Raw genomic sequence first — 20,696 nt, 5'->3', positions numbered from 1 at the left:
CACATCATCAGTCATACTAAGTTGATATTTCGGAGGCGAGAGGCACGCATTAAACTGTGATTACGCACAATGCCCCATGTTTGCATACCAAGTGCGAGGATGTGTGTGGATGTGTCCTTGTTCTCATTTCTCCGGCCTTGGTTCGGTGTGACGGTGTTCCGGTGTGCCGGTGTCCTGTTGACACACATACTCGTAGAAATTGGATTTATTGCCACTTGGTTGGCCCCGGGCATCTTTTAAAGTCAATTTCGCTGACTTGGTGCTCCCGCACAGGCACGTAATTGGCCATCAAGAGCTGGCCTAGCGTGTGTGGAGGCAGACAGGCACCTAGCACATACACATACACATGCACACGCATGTAATTACGGGCGCTTATTGAATTAATTAAAATATTACGTATACGCAGTGTCATGCTGACACATCCTTCCATGTCGCCGCAGTTTTTTAAAGTTTGGGTTGATTTATCAAACTTTTGGCATTTTCTGTGGTTCCTCCGTGTAGGGACACGCTCGCTGCCTTACCCCATAGCAAACCATCGCGTGCCAGGTGATAATTAACTTAATGTATACAAAATGCGACACAAAAGGAGCAGAGACGGGAACGGGCAGAACAGAAGGGATATGTGGCATGTGTCACGCACAGAAAGTCAATTCCTCCTGCTGAGAATCTTGATTAATATTTAAAGAGAATATTCGTCAGTAAACCATATAAGAAAATTGCATTGCAGTGCCCCAGTGCCCAGTGCCTAGTGGCAAAAAATGTTCTTATTTTCCATTTTGTTCAGAAACACCGCATCAGCCACCACCGCGGACCGGTGAGCGGGATCCTCGTGGCCGGAGCGTGCGATGTCCTGATCTCGGCCAGTCACGATCGAACCATCTGCGTGTGGAACCTCGAGAACTTCGCCCTGCTGAACACCATGCAAATGATGGCTCCTGTCCTGCGCATCGACATCTCATGGAACTCGGTGAGTGACTTTCTTATTATATAATCATTTCCCCCGGTTAACTGAATGATAATGAATATCAGAGTAGATTTATAACTATTCAGTTTGCGGCTAATAAGGAACGAACTCACCTCATGGTTTCGGGTCTTGAGGCCTTGACTGCTTTAAAGGACACAAGTTAACTGCTCAAAGGGATTCTCCGTTCTCTGAAATAAAATAAAAACGAGAAAGGACGTGTGAGACGCTTCTTACGCGTAACAACTTTTATACCCGGCACTCAGTACTACATCTGCACTTTAGCGGTTATTTGTCAAATTTTACATTTTTGCTTCATCTGTCATCTACATCAACAACACTGCTCACGCCAACACGCTCCTTTAGCTCGCCACCCTGCCCTATAGACACACACTGCAGAGTCGCGGCAGAGGCAGAGGCAGAGACGTGACAGGGGTAGAGGCCATAAACAGCGCGAAGCAGAGTGTGAATGCTGCGGGACGGGGTGGGTTTGGCCACTGCAAATGGTCTGATAGATATGGTCATTCCCTACGGAATGGCGTTTTTAGTTTTCTGCTATCTTCAAAATTGTAGATTTGGGAGGTTTTCGCCCTTTTGCGGAGGCGGAAGGGGGCGTGGCTCATTTTTGAAATACACTTGTAACAGTGTGATCATACAGAAGTATGGATGCAAAATTTGGTGGCTCTAGCTCTTATAGTCTCTGAGTACTAGGCGCTCATCAGGACGGACAGACGGACAGACAGACAGACAGACATGGCTCAATCGACTCGGCTATTGATGCTGATCAAGAATATATATACTTTATGGGGTCGGAAACGTTTCCTTCTGTGCGTTACATACAACCGTTATCTGCACAAATAGAATATACCCTATTTACTCTTCGAGTACCGGGTATAATAAGACGAGGAACCAGCAGCGATGAGCAGCTTAAAGCACATTCCACTTGAGCGAAAAGTTTTCCAAGCAAAGCAAAAGCGAAAAGCGCATCTTAAGCAGAAGGAGGGTGACGGTGAGGGAGGCTGTCAATAGAAATGAAGAAAAATATCATTTCCGGCTTCGAACTGATGGTTCTCATGTGAGGGAGTTCCTGTCCATGTGCACAATTTAAAGAAAAGCAAAATGGGGGATGTGAAATGTGAAATGTAAGGGGACGAGATTCGCTTGGTAATGGAAGATAAAGCAGAGCGACGCTGGTTGGTTGCTGTGGCCAGATTAAGCATGGGGGGGCTGGTTGAGAAGAGACAACAGACAACACAGGATTCTAATAAGCGAATTCGGCTTGGGGACGCATTACACGCCAAATCCTTTGTTGTCAATCAGCTCCAGAAGACCAGAAGCTACCGCCTGGCAGTGGTGAGGTGCTGGTGAGGGTGCAAGTGCGGGTATGGAGTGCGTGTTCCTGCCTCCATCAATAAGTATTGCATACTTAGCGGCAATTTGGCACACAGAACACCAACATCAAGATACTGGGTCGATAATGGGGCTGTATTGGAGCGGGCAACCCGATGGTGTATCCGGGGTACGGACGAGCCATTGTGTCACGTTTTGTCGTCGTCTTTTGTCAATGGCAACTACTCGTGTGTGTCGTCCGCCCCCCTTTCCTCTCGCGTGACGATTGATGCGTGCTCCCATTTCCATTGCAGTCTCCTGCCTTCTGCAAAAACTGTCTCCCATTCGCGCTTCCATTTATCCAATAAATCCACAGAAGGCAGACAACAGGAAACCAGCTGTAATTCAAGGTGTCCTGGGCTGGGACTGGGGCTTGGTCTGCCATCCCTCTCTGCCCTTGGAAGCGACAGATAAAGCCAACACCAGCCAAAATAATAAAAGTGTAGCCTCCAAGAGGGCGAGAAATGAGACGATTCAATCACCAATGGACTTCCTCCTTTGCAATTCTGTCGACATTCCGCTTCTGATCCTTGCGGTCGGCAATCCACAATTAAATTTCACACATTGAGAATTGCCCATCAGCAGGAGAAAGAAATGGTTTTACGATAACAAGGATATTATCTCCTTTCGCAAAGAAAATCCAATTCATCATTCTGCTTTCTACTGGGTTATGCAGTAGGTTTCCCTATTAATGCCTCGATTGGGGCCCGAATTATAACACTCGAAATGCATTGAATTGTGATGGAGCTCCCGGCATTAATCGAGTTGCCATTAACGTGCTTGTCCCTCTCGCCCGCAGGTCTTCCTCCTGGCCCTTTGCGAGGACAATGCTCTCTATGTGCGCACTCTGGCCACGGGTAAGGAGCTGCACACGCTCAAGGGACACAAGTCAAAGGTGAGTCTCAGTGGATCAATGGAAAATGATCCTTCGGCTACCAAGCACTACTCCATCTTGCAGGTACGGACCATTTGCATTGGCAAGGATAGCCAGCGCTGCGTGGTGGGATGCGACGACACACGAGCCCTGATCTACGACATGCACTCGGGCAAGCTGGTGCGATCAATGCCACCCAACCCGGGGCCTGTGACCGCCGTCTATGCCATGGAGAATGACGACTTCCTCATCACGGTGGGCGGCAACAAGATCACCTTCTACTCCTTCCGCAACGAGGAACTCTACGTGAACCCGTACTCGCGCAATCCGCGCCGCAAACGGAGTCTGAAACGGCATGCCCAGGCCCAGCGCTCACCCTCGACGACCCTGCCACCGATCACATGCTTCGATCTCTCCCGGGACTCGCAGCAGATGGCCATCGCCTCGGGCCGCAGCGTGCACCTGATGCGCATCAACACGCCAGAGTACCAGTGCACCCTGGAGGGGCACTCTGGCGTCGTCAACTGCCTGAAGTTCGCGCCCAACGGAGAGTTCCTCACCACGGGCTCCGAGGATCGGCTGGTGCAGGTCTGGAACCTGGCGGCGACCGAGACCATCAACACGTTCAAGGGCCATGCGGCGCCAGTGGTGAAGGTGGTGGTGCTGATGGACTCGCTGCGAGTCATCTCCACGGACCGGGACTCGCTGCTGCTCGTGTGGATGGCCGACTCGGGCAACCTGCTGCAGACCATCCAGGGACCGTACAAGAGCCTGGTGGTGACCAACAACATGCGCTTCGCCGCCTCCAGCAACGGGGACAACACCCTCAAGATCTGGTCGCTCACCCAGGAGGACGAGAAGTACTCGGTCTCGCACTCGGACGAGATCACCTGCTTCGAGATCAGCGCCGACAGCATGCACATCATCACTGGCTCCCGCGACATGTCGCTCAAGGTGTGGCAGTCCACGGGCGGCAAGCTCAGCCAGGTGCTGGTCGGCCACAGCGATGCCGTGACCTGTGTCGCCGTCTCTGTGACCAACAAGACGCAGGTCCTGTCCGGCTCCAAGGACACCAACCTCATCTTGTGGGACCTGCTCACAGGCGAGGAGGTCCACACGCTGGCCGGACACTTGGGTCCTGTCATTGGAGTGAAGGTTTCGGCAGATGGTGAGTCCGCACCAGGCAGCTCCTCTCCGTCCAATCCCTCTAATCCCCCTTATCCCTCCTCCTTCCGTTTTCAGGTTCGACGGCTGTGTCGGGCAGCGATGACAAGACCTTGATCGTGTGGGAGACGAAGCGCGGCCTGGCCCTGACCTCCCTGCAGATGCACGTGCCCTTCACCCACTTCGACATCAGCCTGGAGGTGTCGCGGGTCTTGGTACAGCTGGTGGATAGCTACAATCTGCCGGTAATCTGTCTGCACAACACGCCGGCGCAGTATGTGAAGCTGCCCACGTACTCGGGACCCACCAAGGATGTGGATGGTCTGCCTCCTCCGTCGATCCCATTCAGCAAGCTCTTTAACTTTAATTGCATTCCCAATCGCTTTCAGACCTCCGACCGCAGGGCCCGAAGCGCCAGATGAAGCGGCTGCTAAAGAAGGAAGTGTCCCTGGACACGTACACCTGGCAGAAGAAGTACGGCCACCTGACATCATCGGTCATGATGGCCCAGGTGGATGAGCGCCTGAAGCGCCGCTTCAGCGTCTCGGCCAGCATGGAGGAGATCTCAAAGATCGCCGAGAACAAGACGGGGGCCTCCCAGGCCAACCTCGGTCCCGAACAGGCGGCTCTGGCCCAGTCGCAGCACTTCGACCAGCTAGAGGCGCTGTGGAACAAGCGATCTCCGCCCCGTCGACGCCACAATGCGGTAAGTCAATACTACATCGAGGCAGCCAACCCAACCAGCACAGGGCCATAACCATGGTCTGGGTGTGGTGGTCCGATCTTAGCCACAGTTCGCTTTTGTACTTGTTTCCATGGCAGTAGATGGCGCTCACGATTTGGTTTTTGGTTTTTCTCTTCCTTTTCTTTCTTTTCATTTTGCTTATCTCGTCTCTGTTTGCTTACACATAAATCTGAAATCTGAAATCTGAAATTTGAAAACTGAAACACCATGCACCAGGGTCTGTCGAGGCAGACTTCGCTGGTGGAGGACCGACTCGAGTCGTCGGACGACGATGAGTACCAGGACGAGCGCGCAGGTATGTTGTCAGCCTCCTACGACCACATCCACCTCCTTGCACGCCTGCCTGGTATCCGCTCCCTGCACGATGCATGGAAGACAAACAGTCTGCGAGTGCCGAGAACGAAGTTCTACGTGAGCACCCCCCCACAGACCCCCGGCAGCCACCAGCTGAACGCGACGAGAACGCGGACAGAACCCACCTCTGAACAGAACCCGAGCCCCGAGAGTAGTAGTATGACCTTGCACCGTGTGGCGCCCGACCTGGTGAGAGATCTGCTGCACGCGGCCCCGTCGCCGGCAGACTCCCCTCGGCTGATCACGCTGCGCCAGTTCTTCCACTGGCCCAGCCTGAAGTCTCACCTGATTCGAGGCCAGCGCCAGAGGAACTGCATGTCCGTCCAGCCAAACACCCGCCTGAACCCGCCGGTTCCTGTCCGTCCCACGCCCATCATCGTGGTGGAGAACTGTGACAGTCGCAATGTGCAGCGCCTGCGCACCGATCTGGTCCTGCACCCGCAGTACAGTCGCGCCTCATTCGGTCACATCGATGCGGACGACCTCGAGGGTTCCTCGCGGGCCAAGAAGTCGTCCACCTCATGTGGGGGCTACTTTCACCGCCGCTGGCACCTACTGCGCCACAAGTCCCAATCCGAACGGAGGGTTCCCCATCGCGACTCCAAGCCCAACTCCACTTCCAATTCAAACTCCCAAGAGCCAACAGCCACCTGCCACCAGTGTGTTGTGCAGTGATACTCGCTCCAGCATCAGCCACACCCACCACCCGACGAACTCTCCTCCACAGCCACACAACCACACTCTAGCAATTGCTACGCTGCACCACACCAAACCACACGACTTTTGTTCTCCCTCCTGCACTTTATTCAACTCTTTATGCGTATTTATGTATGTAGTTCTGGCCATGCGTAGATGCTCTCGACTAGTCAAGTTGAAGCTATTTATTTGAATAAAGTTTCCACAATTAATTTGGTTTTATTTTGCGTGCTCGTTCAATTATTACCCCCAACATTCATTGCCACAAAGAGCAACTGACCAACAGAACAGCCAGGTGAGTACTTTTAGCGAAGCAAAGACCACAGACCACAGACCCCAGAAATGTATTTTGTTCACTCGATGAGCCATCAGTGAAGATGGGCTGCACCTTAGGTACTCGATCAGTTTCTGGACAATTTCGGACTTGTATTTATGGTACTGCCTGATGGGTAGTCCGGGGAACACGGCAATTACCAGGTACAGTCTGGAAGGATTTGCTTAAGTCAGTTCATCGAATTGCTAAGAAAATAACAAGTCCAGTGGTCAGTAGGGAACAAAGAATCACACCCCAAAGCCCCTAAGTTCTTTGATTCGATTAACAGTCGACTGTTTCCTGAATCATTTTGCGATTCCTAAATGTAAGTACATAAATATGTACATTTCAAGAGCGGAACTTGCAGCAGTTATATTTTGAAAAGTGGAAATTGATAAGCCACTCCAAGGTATTGTACGTGCAGCATTTCACTGCATCAAGGGCTCAAGGATGGAATGTGCATTGATGTTTTTGATGTCCTTTTGCTTGTCCATTATCGGTAGAATGTGGAAAAGTTGATAATTAGATTATCCTCTTGAAAAGCCAAACGAAATGTGTATTCGACTGCCGTCATCATGGATAATAATAATGCTCATTCTCTCCCCCAATCCGACCCGACCTCACCACTGGACGTGCTCATTTCCCAGTTGGCGTGGCATGAAATTCCAATCAATGAAACTGCAACCCGATTAACTCGATAGCCAAAGTAAAAGCCAGCGCATCCCTGTCTGGGTAATGGGTAATGGGGCAGGATGAATTGAATCGCCCTGATTTAAGCGAATTAAAATCCATCAATCCGAATGGCACGGGGCAGGGGACAGTGCCGAGTTGGCAGTACTCTCAGCTCAGGCTAATTCCCAGGCCAATGAGGTAAGCAGCTGAAAATGCATTCTCCAAGCTCTACTTTAAGTTCATAAATTCGAATCTCCTCAGGCATGTTTTGCTCTCTCCACACTCCAGAACGAAGTCAGTACTCTCCCAGCCCAAACGGAACTTGAACCTCTCTCTCTCTCTCACTGTCTTATTGTACCATAATATTCGTACTTACATTCATATGTACTATACATACTCGAACATCTGAATGTGAACTGTTACTTGATTTGTTAATATTCGTACTCGTTCTATACCAATACTCGAATATATATTTTTACTACCTCCCTATCGTCTCGAATCATACCGTTCTCCGCTCTCTCGATGTGTATATATATCTCTATTCAATATATTATACATATATAATCACGTATCATGTATTCACTTGTATTTGAATACTCGTTGAATTAAAGTTGTTGTCAAGTTGCCAGACACACAGTTGTTTGGACAAGGTTCCGCTTTTAACGCAAATGAAAATGAAGTTCCCATTTTCCATTCCAACAACCACCCGACCAAACCGCAACTCCAACAACGAAACACCACCAACGAAACAGGCAACGCCCACAGTTCGAAAACCAGTTCCCGCAGCTCACTGCCCCCATAGACAAGACAACTAACTGTGACCACAGTCCGCAATGGCAGAGCATCAAACGGCACCAACCCAACCAACCAAGCCAACAGCCAGCCCAACAACCCGACACACTACGTCGATAAATATTACAAAAACCTAAAACAATTATATAGAACATTTTGTTTACTCACGGAATGTTTGCAAGGAGAACGCACACACAGAAATAGATATAGCTATAGATGTAGGATCTACATTATATCCCCAATCGATTGGCATGAGATCTCACCGAACCGAATAATAATAAGTCAAAACTTAGAGCACCTCCCGCCCCACTTGGAACCCACAACAGCTTCCAAATTGACGAACCCGATTCGGCAAATGCAGAATATTTTGTGATTTTGTTTTCCGTTTTTAGACGACTTCGACGATTTCTTTTAGGGGAAAGCCATTGTATAAGCAAAGTAACTACTCGTGCATAGCAGATAAATATTGTAGTGCGATCCACATAACTCTCGAACATAAGTACTATACCTGTACCTCACGCAAATGCTGAACCACTTTTGAGAATTCTACATGCAAGAAATAATCGAACCGAAACCACATATAGAAACTTAATAGCGTTATAACAATAATATTAACCAAATAATGACACAAGAGTTGACTTGCACTTAGCAGACTGCACCTCCAGCTGGATCCAATCAAGTAAGTAGAAAACCAACCAGCTAAAGGCACAAATATTATGTGCTAGTACTCAGACTTCCTTGGCAGCTAGAGCTTACCTACATACTCCTTTTTTGCCAATAGTTGCACCTGGAACCAGGAAAGTAGAAGTGGTTCCAGCTGAACTTCCTCAATGTCTCGTGCAATAATTACTCGTAATACATATTTGCCATTTTTCACTAGAGTTGAACATAGCCGAACGTAGAACCCTTTCAGTGTTAGGCATGTCACTAGAGTAAATAATGGAGACGGCAGCGATCATCTAACCAACATCTAATAAAACTCCGCTCTTGTTGTTGTCCCTCTATTCAGATCACTTCGCTGCAGGAGGAGGAGGATACCACAAAGGATAAGGCCTGAAACGGCTGCAATTACGACACCTTAGCATTTAAGATACATTTATTTCCACAATCGCAAGCAATACTTACGAGTAAGTGCGTAACCGTAACCGTAACCGTAACTGTTAACGTAACGTAGCGCCACAATTAACCGCCATCTTCCGTTGCGTCGAGCTTTGGCTGCGGGTTGCCATCCCTCAATCCCCCCCTCCCTCCACCGTTTGTGTGTAGATGAAATATTAAACCATCAGATAAACCACCGTCTCAGACTTTGTAGGAATTATAGCATTAAGTGAGCCAATTTGGGCATTTTATTGTTGTAGAGTGTTTTATGTACTAGTACTTACACTGCGGAGCTGCCTAATTGTTCCAGCACACATTCCCACTCACCTAAATATAGTAATAATACTAATTATATGAACCCTGAGTACCACTAACAAATGTATGTAGGAATAGCGTAGAATCTCTTTAGCCGAGAAATGCAAACACAAACTCTCTGAGGGGATAAAAGCGTGACTATGCTTAAAAAGAAAACCAAATTCGCACGAGCGAGGAAGCGCACTAATGCAATAATCAGAATATGTCTATAATAAGCTAATAAGTACACAACCAGAGGAGTGCCCCAACAGAGTATCCATATGAATGTATGTATGTTGGCAGAATGTGCATTCGGCACCTCCCCTTGGATAACTTCAATAACTTTCTGACAATCAGAGGTTCTGGCCTGGAACGAAAGACCCAAAGCTAAGGAAACCAAAATCTCAAATCGAAAAATTGATATTTCTACACACACACACAGATATATTTCTATGCATGCCACAAGTGAAACTTTGTTAAACTAAGAAAACTTATGTCTACGTTGTGTAGTGTAGTCGTAGTGTCCACTAGAAGTCGATAGCCGAGCATCTCCCGAGGAACCGTGCATCTGGATATTAATATGGAAATAGATATGATAATATATACATATATATACATATGTGGATCAATGTACACCACTGTCTATGTCTATTAAACCGAAATTAAACCTTACTCAACTTTACTGCGAAACAGCAAAACGGAAGTCTGGTGAGCTTTTCTTTGGCTAATGATGAACTCGTCAAGGTTAAGGGGGTTCCTAATTCAGGATCCTAATTGGTCACGCACATGCATGCCATGCTGACAACGATTAATTTTGCTTTGTTTCATTTCATTATGCACTGGTTTCATCTGCCATCATCTCCTTCCTCTCATCTGCCATCGTTTCGCGTACCAGCTGTGGGTCGCTCCGACTGTTTGTTTGCAGTTTGTGGCCATTATGACACCATTTTGCGAGCGAATGTCAAACAAAAGCCGAAAGCGTACACATCAGCAAGCACCGCATGGGATGGGGCAGAGAGTGGTGAGAGGGGCGTGCGTGGTGCTGCGACAGCCAGAGGATAAACCGCAGACGCAGCCATTTTGTTTGCACTGTCTAATGAGAAAAGTTTGCGGAAAGCATTGACAATGAATGCTGCTGATAAGAGTTGGTGTGGTGCACAAAAGAATCAAGAGGCTGAAGGCGGTCGGCGGGCGGAGGGAGTCCTTCATTTTTTATGTGGGTTACCGACTGTTCCACTGTGCCCCTGAACAATACGGACACACACACACGCCCATTGATCGATTACTGCTCACTCATTTACAGTTGCAATTTAATGAACCTCCCCACAAGGACTTTCCAGCTAAAAAAAACGTTGAGCCTTGGTCAACCCTTTTCTTCCTTTCGAGCTCCTTCGCTCTAATTACTTCTGTTGTCTAGCTCGCAGCCCGCAAAAAGAGAAATGGGAAGAGGCAACACATAATGGACAACATCCATTCGGTAAAAGCTGTGTAAAGAAACCAACCCAATCCATTTTACCCCCTGAACCACCAACAGATGAATGGCGAAACATTTTTTGAATTCAATGTGAGCGAAGCTACCACATCGCCTGAGGCCGAGCTAACTCATCTCGCGCATTATTGCAGCACAAAACGCTTCTAATGTGCACTTCGCCTTCCCATTAACGTTAAAGCTTTCACTTGGGCACATCTTCATGGAAATCACGCATACGCAGCGTACACCGTGAGCATCAGAAGAGCATTTGAAAGGCATTCCGCACCGAAAGGAAACTTTATGGCAAAGACTTACCATGCATTAAGAACTTTCAGACACTGTCAAGAGAAAGTTTCCCGGAAACACATCGAAAACTGAATAAACTTGGCACTGCAAGGAAAAGTCTCTGGATTAAGTGTGCCACTTGGACGCACTTTTGCTGTTTCCGTCTACCAAAGGTAAGGTCCACCAAAAATACATACAAGCATCGTCTCGTTTCAGAAATTTGTTTTTCGCTTAAAATGTTACAACTAAATTGTTTTTGGCAACTTATTGTTTCACAAATTGCTCAATCAATTCTGGCAGAATAAACAATTTAACTGACAGGAGAAATATTAGTTGAATTAGTTATCTGGATGCACTTTAAATAACCCTGGCGTGTTCCTAAAGAATTTCTTCAAGCTATCCTTCTCTTTGGAAATGCGACACTTATGCATCCGAGTTCCCTTCTCGCTGGACCCGCTTCTGCACGGCTCTGCCAAAGCAAACAGCTATCTCTGAATAATGGATTTTTCTCAGCACCAAATCCACGTCTAGCAACTCCAACTGCAAATCCTCCCCTAGGCGCCAGAGGAAAATAGTTTTTCCGCAGCACGCTGCAGCCAAGTGATATCGAAAAGCAATTTCCGCTATTACCACGGCATCGCCCTAATCCTCGCAACGGATGGAAATAAACGAGGGGCCACCAGAGATACGCTGCGTACACAGAAGCTGAATTAAACGGACAAGGCGTCGCCAGGACAACGAACACAACGAAGTAGTCACAGCAACCGAAGTCAATCGAATATAAACAGATTGAAGCCAGAACAGAAGTGGAACGAAAGCAAGTCCCAAAAATAAATAAACTCAATATTAATTGGATTCCAGCGAAGATGTTTTGGGGTCTCAGCTCAGCGGTTGACTTATATGCCGAGTATATCAAGGCGTTCAAGATCAAGGACGAGCAGGGGGGATGCGGAGACGGAGCCTCATCTCCTCACGGAGCGCTCAATATTTTGATCTGCGGCGGAGCCGATCCGCGCCACATAATCAAGACACTGGCCAAGCGGTACACATACAAAAGCAAGCCCAAGCTGAACATATACGTGCTGGACGGGTGCGCCGAGATAGTGGCCCGAAATATGCTGCTTCTGGGTGTGGCCTTGGAGGCTCCAGAGTCCTTTAGCCTGGGGTACAAGGCCCACCTCTTCATGGACATATACGGGAACTCGTTGATGCGACCGAGCTCCCACCACTACGTGGCAGCCAAGGGCCGCACACTGCTCAAAATGGTCACCGACGAGGAGGAGTTGCAGCGCCTGGCGCCCATGCTCTGCTTGGAGGGACTAAAGTACAAGGAGCGCGACGGGCTCGAGATGGCCTTCAGCTTCTGGCAGCCTCAACCGTGGCACCAGTACAACATTGCCACCTACTGGGAGCAGCGATCGCGTGCCCTGCTGGGCACTCGCTACGACCACCGCAACGGCGCCTTTGACTGGGACCTGAGCATGACCCTAAAGGAGCGCGAGGCCCAGCAGATCTGCTCGCAGGAGTTCCGCTACTGGCGGGAGTGCGGGGTGGCCTTCGTTTTCCCCGAGTACGAGCAGTGCAAGCCAAACAAGACATTCGCTGCCGGGCTGGTGCGCGACGGACGCACCTATTTGCACCGCGGCTACGTAGGCGACATCCAAACGGGCCCCTTCTGCGGCTTTGGGCTGCGCACCACAGAGGAGCGGATGCACAACTCTGCGCACGGCGAAAACGACTATCGGGCCACCGATGTGACCGAGCGCAACCTGCTCGAGCTCTTCCACGAGCTGCACACCCAGACCGCCTATGAGCACGATTCCACACGCTCACGCCGCTACGGATCGGTTCAGTTGCTCATGACGCCCTTGCTCACCCACAACGAGTGTGATGCAGGTGAGGGGCAGGTGAGCTACGATAGACCCTGGATCCAGGTGCCGGATGTGATCGTGCACTATTTGTCGCCAATGGAGATGGTGCAGCTGCAACAGGGAGCCGCACGCTGGGCGAACACCTTTGACATTGCATTCGTTGCCTACAACTACTTCTCCTTCTTGGGCCAAGAGTTCTTCCAGTCCCTGCGTGCGCAGGCCCTCTTCCTTTTGGAGACAAAGCTATTGACGGTGGAGCGCAGGGATCATGTGCAGGCCTACGAGGCCAAGGCCATGGTGCTAATGAAGGAGGCTGGCTTGAAGGCTGTCATCAATTACCATGCCATCAATGGGAAGCATATGCTGCTGAAGTACAAGAAAACTGAGGAAGCTGACGCAGGCGAGGACAAGGACGAGGGCGATGATGCTAAGGCTGAACCCGAGGCTGATGCTGACGCTGTATCTCAGGCAGAGACTTATCCTGAAGAAGGTCAGATCTACCAGGAAGAAGATGCCCAGGCCAATGACCATGCCATCAATGAGAAGCATATGCTGCTGAAGTACAATAAAACTGAGGAAGCTGACACAGGCGAGGACAAGGACGAGGGCGATGATGCTAAGGCTGAACCCGGGGCTGATGCTGACAATGTATCTCAGGCAGAGACTTATCCTGAAGAAGGTCAGATCTACCAGGCAGAAGATGCCCTTGAGAGCAACTAGACTGAACCTGCTTAATTTCAATAAATGTTTTTTATTCAGTTCTCCCTTTTCTTTTTCTTCTTTCCCGCTGCCCATGTGTCCAGTTGAAACTCCATGCCCTCTTTGCGTTGACGCAGTGTCTGGGGGGGTGCGGCAAAGGCCGTGGCATGCCTGCGCTCCTCCTCGAAGTCCAGCAGATGATCGATACGCACGTTGAGTTTTCTCGCCCGCGTCCCAAGAGCTTTTCGACCATCCTCCGTCCTTCGCTGAGAGTCCATGTCAACGACCTTTCTGCGCGGCACATGCTTCAGCGCAGAATCCCAATTACCGGTCTTCTTCAGGTCCAGCATGATGTTGATCATTTGGTTGAGGGTCAGGGACTTTCCGGATCCAGAGCCCCACTGCAGGTATCGATCCAGTGGCAGGCGCGCCATGCGCAGACCCAGCCGCTTCGCCTTGGCCAGCGACAGGGGCTCGTTGTTCATCGTATCCACCATGGCGCCAACAATGTATATGTCGTCCGGGTTGTAGGTGACTAGATCCTCGCGGCAGTGCGGCGTCAGATAGACAAGACTCTGCTTGTCGAAAAGCTCAGTGAAGCATTGCTTGTGCACATTCATTGGAAACTCCGGATTGAGCATGGTGGGGATGTAGCGCTTCAGGCTCTGCATGCACCTTCCCTCCATCTGGGCGTTGCAGTAGTGCAGATCGAAGGGCTCGTCGTTGAGGCGGTTTTCGGCGAAGCACAGCATAAGCTGCTTGGCCGCGTAGGAGGCCTCCCGATTGTTCATGTGGGTGTCGTAGGAACAGTCTAGCACCATCTTGGGAGCGAACTGCATGGCCCGCGTCAGCCGGTTGTTTTGCCAGTGGTTGATTGTTGTGTCGTAGATGCGCAGGAACATAGAGGTGTGGGCCAGGCCATAGATTATGTGGGTGTTTTCCTCCCGCTCCTTTCGCAGCTCAGCGATCCGACGCTCAGTGTCTTCGGCTCGCTCTGCTTTCTTTCGCTGGTCCGCCTCCTTTTTCATATTTATCTGCCACAGAAAGGCGTAGTATTTTATGCGGGCCGATTTCGAGGGCAACGACAGCACGTGGTCCCAGTGATGGTCCTGGAAAAAGTCCAAGGCCGGCACGCGACGGCCCTCCTGATGGGCAATATCAGCCTCCAGCTGCAGCACCTTTCTCCTTTTCTCCCGATCTTCTTCGGTTTCCGCAGGCCCATCGCTCATCGCTGGACTAGGCTGTGCAAAGGGATTCGCAAACTTCTTGGGGGTCGCTTCGCTGCCGGCGAGCGCGTTCTCGCCGCCGAAAGTTTTGAATGAATCCGAGACTCTCCTGGCAGGTGCAGCACATCCTTTCAGAATGTGACTCGCCAATCTCCATGGCCTTAGTGTTTTCAGCATTATTATTTTTCAAAATTATTGCACAAATTGTTTTATAATTTCGAACAGCTGTGGAAGTTATAGGGTTCAGCTGGTGAACTGACGATGTTCCTCGACTTTTATGTTCGGTTTAGTATGACCATCTAGCTAGGATCGTCGTCACTGAAAATATAATTTTATCTCATTAACTAATACAATTTCTATAAGATTGAATAATTTTAGGCACTCACTTTTATAATATTGTACTTTTAAATCAGGTTGTAACAAATAAGAGGACGCTTCTTGGCAAACTGAACTAGTTCGATCAGCGGAACGGAACTGGAACAGCTAAATATGGTAGATTGTAAACTGGTACATATGGTCATTATTATGACTCTAGTATTTTCAAAACCTAGTGAAAAATATTGTTTTTTCATCGGGATATTTTCGGTATATTTCGAAAATTAGAACTTATATTTCGATATAGTTTTGAGGGTCTGACGGTATATTTTATCGATAATTCCGCGGTCCACTCTACAGCTGATGCTAATCGAAGTTTCTTGTTTTTTTTCTTTTTGTATTTTAACAAACTTCACAAAATGTTGAAACCCAAGGCACTCACACAAGTTCTAAGCCAGGCGAATACCGGAGGCGTCGAGAACACCCTGTAAGAGAATTGTTGAACAATTTAATTGCAGTCAAAAAAATCAGTGTCTGTACTTGCAGTCTGCTCAGCCAGGAGGGTGCACTATTGGCCTACTCAGGCTATGGCGATAAGGATGCCCGCATTACTGCAGCCATTGCCAGCAATATATGGGCGGCGTATGAAAAACACGGGCGGAATGCATTCCGTGAAGACCGATTGACCTTCGTGCTGATTGATTGCGAGACCGGTCATGTAGCCATAACACAGGCAAGCGAAACGAACAAATCTCCTCCTCTGCTCAGACTTCTAGCTTAATCATTTTTATTGCAGGTGGCTAGTGTGCTGCTATGCCTATATGCCAGGAGCCACGTTGGATTGGGCATGCTGAAGCAAAAGGCCATGTCCCTGGCCGCCTATTTGGAGAGGCCGCTGAAGATGATTTCAGCTTCTTGAAGAAGGCGAGTCCATGTCGAGTCGAGTGATACTCGTTGAATACATATTTCTATATAAGTTTATACAGTAATGAAGAATTAGACACATGCCAATATACGTATTGTTTCGGATAGAAGGGTCAGGTTTATTTTTCTGAAATAATTCTTCAAAGTACACACAAAAGAGCTTAAAATACTCGTACATTTGAAAGAACTTTAGGACTTAGTTATTAATATGCCGGGCTGAGCCGCAGCTGGTGCTTATTCGATGGCATACAGCTTCAGTGTGCGGTCCATGCTGGTGGATGCCAGATACTGTGCATGCTTTCCGAAGCGGACGCCGGTTGCCAGGGCCGTGTGGTCGTTGAATATCTTCAGATCCTGCCACTGCTTGCATAGGTAAACCCTAAAATGGAAAGGAAGCCGGGTATCGTCAATATAGTCGTCATGGCAGATGGCATTCCTGTGTCATAGCAACCAAAAACAAGTAAACTAGTTCCCCAGAGGAAAAACTGCGCGGCACGGCACAGACGAAATGCACAAATTTAAGAGAAAGGTTTACCGCAAATATGAAGGTAGCATAAAAGTATTCATTGTGATAATTAGGGTTTAATCCAAATGATTTTCTTTGATAGATTTCATACGCCCTCAGACCCACAAGGAGCCAGATGCCCCGAAGCCCATAAATCTGTCAATTGATGACTTCAATGCGGTAGGGCCATACAAAAACATGGAAATGGTTTTGGTTTTTTACATGGTTTTGGTTACAGCGCGGCGAAATTGCCAATCCCCGAGCTCCATGCGTGGTGACCACCATCGATCCAGACTACATAACCGACGCCAGTGCGCAGCGATTGGCCAAAAAGTTCCGCATGAAAACGTAAGTGAGTGAATGGGAGGGGGGCTAGAGAAAGACGAGATGCCATCGAAGAATTGAATCATTCCTTTAGAGATGTTTTACTGCTGCGTGACATCACGCGGAACCGATTCATGTACTATGCCACGCAGGAGATGTTCCTAGACAGGAAACGCGAGAAGGAGCACCAGGACAGGCTGTACGAGAAGGCGGACAACTTTCACAAGTTTGCTGAAGAATCGCTCAAAAAAATGGAGGCGGAGGAGTTTAAGAAAATGCTGCAGGCCCAACAGAAGCTGAAGATGCTGAAGGAGAACAAGGTGGCCGACGAGCTTAACGAGGTGAAGCTCGAACACCAACGTGTGCTAATGGAGGTACAGGAAGTCTACGGTCGCTTCCAGTACCTTCTCAAGCTAATCAGCTACTTCGACGACACGGTGGATGAGCTGGCAGAGGAAGGTCCGGAAAGGGATAGGCTGACCATGCCCAAGGAGATCGTCTGCATGGAGATCAGCGAGCGACATCCAGCCGGCCTGGAACAGGTGCAGCAAGTGCAGAGCTATATGGAGAAAGTGGTCAGACCTTACCTCGCCAAGCGGAATCACTTGGATGCGGACGTTTGGATTCGGGGCTACGAAAGGAACCGGCTAAAGGTCTCCAACTACAACAGACGCTTCACCCAGCTGGCCCTGCTCAACCACATCGTGAGCATACTCCACGACAAAGCCGTGAGTGGAATCTTTTTGAATTATGTCAAGTGTGGTGCATTCTTAGCATTACTGTTGTGGTTCCAGCAAAAAACATTCGAGCGCAAGGTGACGGCCAACGTTTTTCTAAAGGACCCAGAGTTCCTGCAGCGTCGTGTGGCTGGTCTGCAGCAGCGCGCCACCGAGTTGTTGAGCGTCTACGAGCAAAGCTACTGCAAAGAGTGAGTTGTGATGCTGGGCAGTCTCGGGGATCAGTTCAAATATAGTTAATATACTTAATGAAATCTCCCTCCCAGCAAGCTGAACATAAAGCTTAACAGCATTGTGCCTGTAATCCTGAGGCACATACAGAACAAAGTGCAGCCCGAACAGAAAAAGGAGGAGCCGATGCTGGCGCTGAAGCCCGCACAGAAATCGTCGAGGCAATGGCGCACTATGGAAGACATGCAGGCTCCTCTGGCAGCCGCCCAGTCAACGTACGAGGATGAACAGGACACGACCCTGGCCAAGGTGGAGAAGATCCAATCCTACGTTATGGTAAGATAAATAATCCTCAACACCAGCTAACGCTTCCTAACGATGTCTTGGAACAGGAGCTACTGTCCCAGCTGGACCGCCTTGAGCCGAGTAAGCTCCGAAGCGTGGAGCAGCAAGTTCGACGCCGCATGGCTGCGGAGAAGGAAATGTCGAGACGGGCACTGGTCAAGCAGAACCGCCTACACAACTGGATGGAGCACTTTAAGAAGCATCATCGCTTGCAACTGCAGCAGCGACGCAAGAACAAGCTCTAACTCACTCACTAACTCACTCGATTTCAATATACATATACAAATGTATATATAGACCCAATTCGGACTGATTAATGTATGTGTATTAGAACAAGGACTCACCTGACATCGGTTCCGGCAATGGCCAGATAGGTGCCGCTCTGGTCGAAGCACAGATCCTTGACCTCGTAGCCATCGTCCAGTTGGATTGTTTTAAAGTTTTTCAACTTGCGCAAATCCCACAGCTTCACACAGGCATCGTCCGCTGCGGTGGCCAGGTAGTAGCCGTTCTCGGAGAAGGATATGGCCGAAATTGGACCAGTGTGGCCGGGGAAGTTCGCCACATTGCTCTGCTCCTTCAGATCCCAGATCTTGACTTGGGAATCGACAGTGCCCGTGCCGAAAATCAAGCCGTCAGGATGGAACTGGGCCGTCGTCAGACCTACCTCGGCAGTGTCTATAACCTTTGTGAGCAACCGTCCAGTACGTATGTCCGAGAAGGCCCAGTGCTTGTCGGACGATGTGGAAAGCAAATAGTCACCTGTGGGGTGTAGCGAGAGCCCGGTCACCGGTCCGTCATGACACCCCAAGAGTAACTGCGTCTGGGATGTGGGAACGTGCCAGATGCGAATATTCATGTCGGGGGAGCCGGTGATGACTGTGTCCTCGTTGGGATGGTAGATTACTTTGGTGATCTTCTTGGTGTGTCCCTTGAGGATAGCCACCACCTGCTCGGTGTCCTTGTTGAAGACGGTCGCGTTCTTGTCATTGCCGCCGGTCAGGATTTTGCTGTGGTCGGCACTATTGATGTCTAGGGCCAGGATGCCCGGCACCGAGGCCGAGTGCAGGCCAGGATGGGAGGCCACCGTGAGAAAGCTCTTCACCTGATCTGGTGAGACCAGATCCTCCGGCACGGTGCGTCCGCGCTTCTTGCGCTCCTGCGTGAGCACTGTGGCCTTGTCCTGTAGCTTCTGTATCACCTCTGCATTCATGCCAGCCTGCTCCATGGGATGGGCTGCGGCACCGCCAGCCTCAGAGGCCAGTGCCGGCTGCGGAATCGTCGTCGGTGCATTCATAACACCGGCCTGGGGCTTCAGCGTGGCCAGAGCCTCGCGAGCAGCGGCCACTTCCTTGTTCAGGCGTGCAATCACGCGGCAAGCGGCGTCATGTTGATACAGGGCATGGGACAACTCTTGTCGCGTTGTCTGCAGCTGTTGACGTTGTGTGAACGAGTGGATCATTAGGGCGTCCCACTCGTCCTGCATTGTTTTCAGAGTAGCCGGTATGCTGGTGGCACTGGGCGGCTTGGGTTTCACCAACGCCGGCGTTTTCAGTTCAATTAAGTCCTCCGGCTTCAATTCCTTGCCACTAATAGGATCGCAGCCATTCTCCAATAGATACTTCTCAATCACCCGCTTTTCAAAGACGGCTCCAGAGTGGGGAGACACGACGGGCGTCTCGGGGACTTCGTTTGTCACTGGGGGAACAGACGACCGAAAAAGGAAGTTTCCACACAAAGTCGCTTCAGAAATATACAATTACTTACGTGCGCAAACCAAAGCCATTGCAATGCGTGTTTAAGTGCTTTTGTGCGGCTTCTTTTTTGATATAAATAAAGTTTTTACACGTTTTTCCAAATCAAGCGCAAAAATTGTCGGCAAATGCCGCTTAGTATGACCGCGGAATTGACCGAAATATACCTTCTTGATTTAAAAATATACCGAAATACCATATCGGTTTCAACATATACCGACAAAAATACTGAATTGTGAACCTCTTGAACTGCCAAATTCTCGCTAAAATATGTCGTGTCTAGCAAAAAGTATGGTTGATTTCCTATCGTTTTTATGGGATAAGCATTCCTGATTCTGTCGCAATAATATTTTTCGTGTCTGAGTCTGACCCCTCTCTTTTCATATTTTATTGGGTGATACATATTCGGTATATTTAATTCTTATTATAAAGACAGTCACAGTGCAACGCAAACATTTTCGAATAGCCACGTTACGTCGTGAGTGGCAACTCTCTGGCGCCAAGTGAGCTTAAATATGAATGTACTAAATCAAAGCCGAGCTGGTTTTGCAATGCAGTTTAATAATAATCCCGGCCAGGATAACACTATATCATAAGAGCAGGTATAACAATTACAAAGTCGTCGCACACATCTTTCACCATGCAACCTGAAAATCATTTGTGTATCATTTCCGTTTCACTCATGACGTCATGGATAAACTAGGTCACGGACTTATT

The 20,696-nt window shown here is 49.1% G+C and overlaps 6 protein-coding genes across 12 annotated transcripts in view; 4 read left to right on the top strand and 2 right to left on the bottom strand.

Annotated features, from left to right (window-relative positions):
* Positions 1-10,052, top strand: part of LOC117890259 — a 32,820-nt gene extending 22,768 nt beyond the window's left edge. For 2 of the 7 annotated variants that reach the window (XM_034795011.1, XM_034795012.1), the window contains 6 exons: positions 785-967; positions 3,150-3,245; positions 3,309-4,392; positions 4,467-4,709; positions 4,778-5,094; positions 5,350-6,162. In XM_034795011.1, the coding sequence (XP_034650902.1) occupies positions 785-967; positions 3,150-3,245; positions 3,309-4,392; positions 4,467-4,709; positions 4,778-5,094; positions 5,350-6,162 (2,736 nt within the window). Of the gene's footprint in view, positions 1-784; positions 968-3,149; positions 3,246-3,308; positions 4,393-4,466; positions 4,710-4,777; positions 5,095-5,349; positions 6,406-7,920; positions 8,290-8,352; positions 8,640-8,969 lie in introns of those variants that run through there. The other 5 variants (XR_004648566.1, XM_034795014.1, XM_034795013.1 and 2 more) reach the window with 5 other exon arrangements.
* Positions 10,053-11,918: 1,866 nt separating this feature from the next.
* LOC117892524 (dynein assembly factor 3, axonemal homolog) lies at positions 11,919-13,699 on the top strand. Its single transcript, XM_034798814.1, has one exon. It carries the CDS (start codon positions 11,975-11,977, stop codon positions 13,697-13,699), a length of 1,725 nt encoding a protein of 574 aa, XP_034654705.1. The 5' UTR covers positions 11,919-11,974.
* A 7-nt stretch (positions 13,700-13,706) lies between these two features.
* Positions 13,707-15,222, bottom strand: LOC117891087 (mitochondrial ribonuclease P protein 1 homolog). Its single transcript, XM_034796266.1, has one exon. It carries the CDS (start codon positions 15,079-15,081, stop codon positions 13,735-13,737), a length of 1,347 nt encoding a protein of 448 aa, XP_034652157.1. The 5' UTR covers positions 15,082-15,222; the 3' UTR covers positions 13,707-13,734.
* Positions 15,223-15,549: 327 nt separating this feature from the next.
* LOC117890817 (ragulator complex protein LAMTOR2 homolog) lies at positions 15,550-16,253 on the top strand. The gene is made up of 3 exons (XM_034795887.1): positions 15,550-15,706; positions 15,766-15,952; positions 16,016-16,253. The coding sequence occupies exons 1-3, from the start codon at positions 15,639-15,641 to the stop codon at positions 16,136-16,138; spliced, it is 378 nt and encodes a 125-aa protein (XP_034651778.1). The 5' UTR covers positions 15,550-15,638; the 3' UTR covers positions 16,139-16,253.
* On the bottom strand, positions 16,237-20,135 carry LOC117890815 (pre-mRNA-processing factor 19). Its single transcript, XM_034795885.1, has 3 exons — positions 19,993-20,135; positions 18,570-19,923; positions 16,237-16,522 (listed from the first exon to the last, which is right to left on the bottom strand). Exons 1-3 carry the CDS (start codon positions 20,009-20,011, stop codon positions 16,378-16,380), a joined length of 1,518 nt encoding a protein of 505 aa, XP_034651776.1. The 5' UTR covers positions 20,012-20,135; the 3' UTR covers positions 16,237-16,377.
* On the top strand, positions 16,520-18,506 carry LOC117890816. Its single transcript, XM_034795886.1, has 7 exons — positions 16,520-16,691; positions 16,752-16,828; positions 16,887-16,996; positions 17,067-17,700; positions 17,767-17,900; positions 17,976-18,216; positions 18,273-18,506. The coding sequence occupies exons 1-7, from the start codon at positions 16,652-16,654 to the stop codon at positions 18,468-18,470; spliced, it is 1,434 nt and encodes a 477-aa protein (XP_034651777.1). The 5' UTR covers positions 16,520-16,651; the 3' UTR covers positions 18,471-18,506.
* Positions 20,136-20,696: the final 561 nt, after the last annotated feature.

The sequence above is a fragment of the Drosophila subobscura genome, chromosome E (genome assembly GCF_008121235.1).
Source record: "Drosophila subobscura isolate 14011-0131.10 chromosome E, UCBerk_Dsub_1.0, whole genome shotgun sequence".
NCBI classification, from domain to species: domain Eukaryota; kingdom Metazoa; phylum Arthropoda; class Insecta; order Diptera; family Drosophilidae; genus Drosophila; species Drosophila subobscura.
This window is presented reverse-complemented; position numbering and strand designations above follow the sequence as displayed.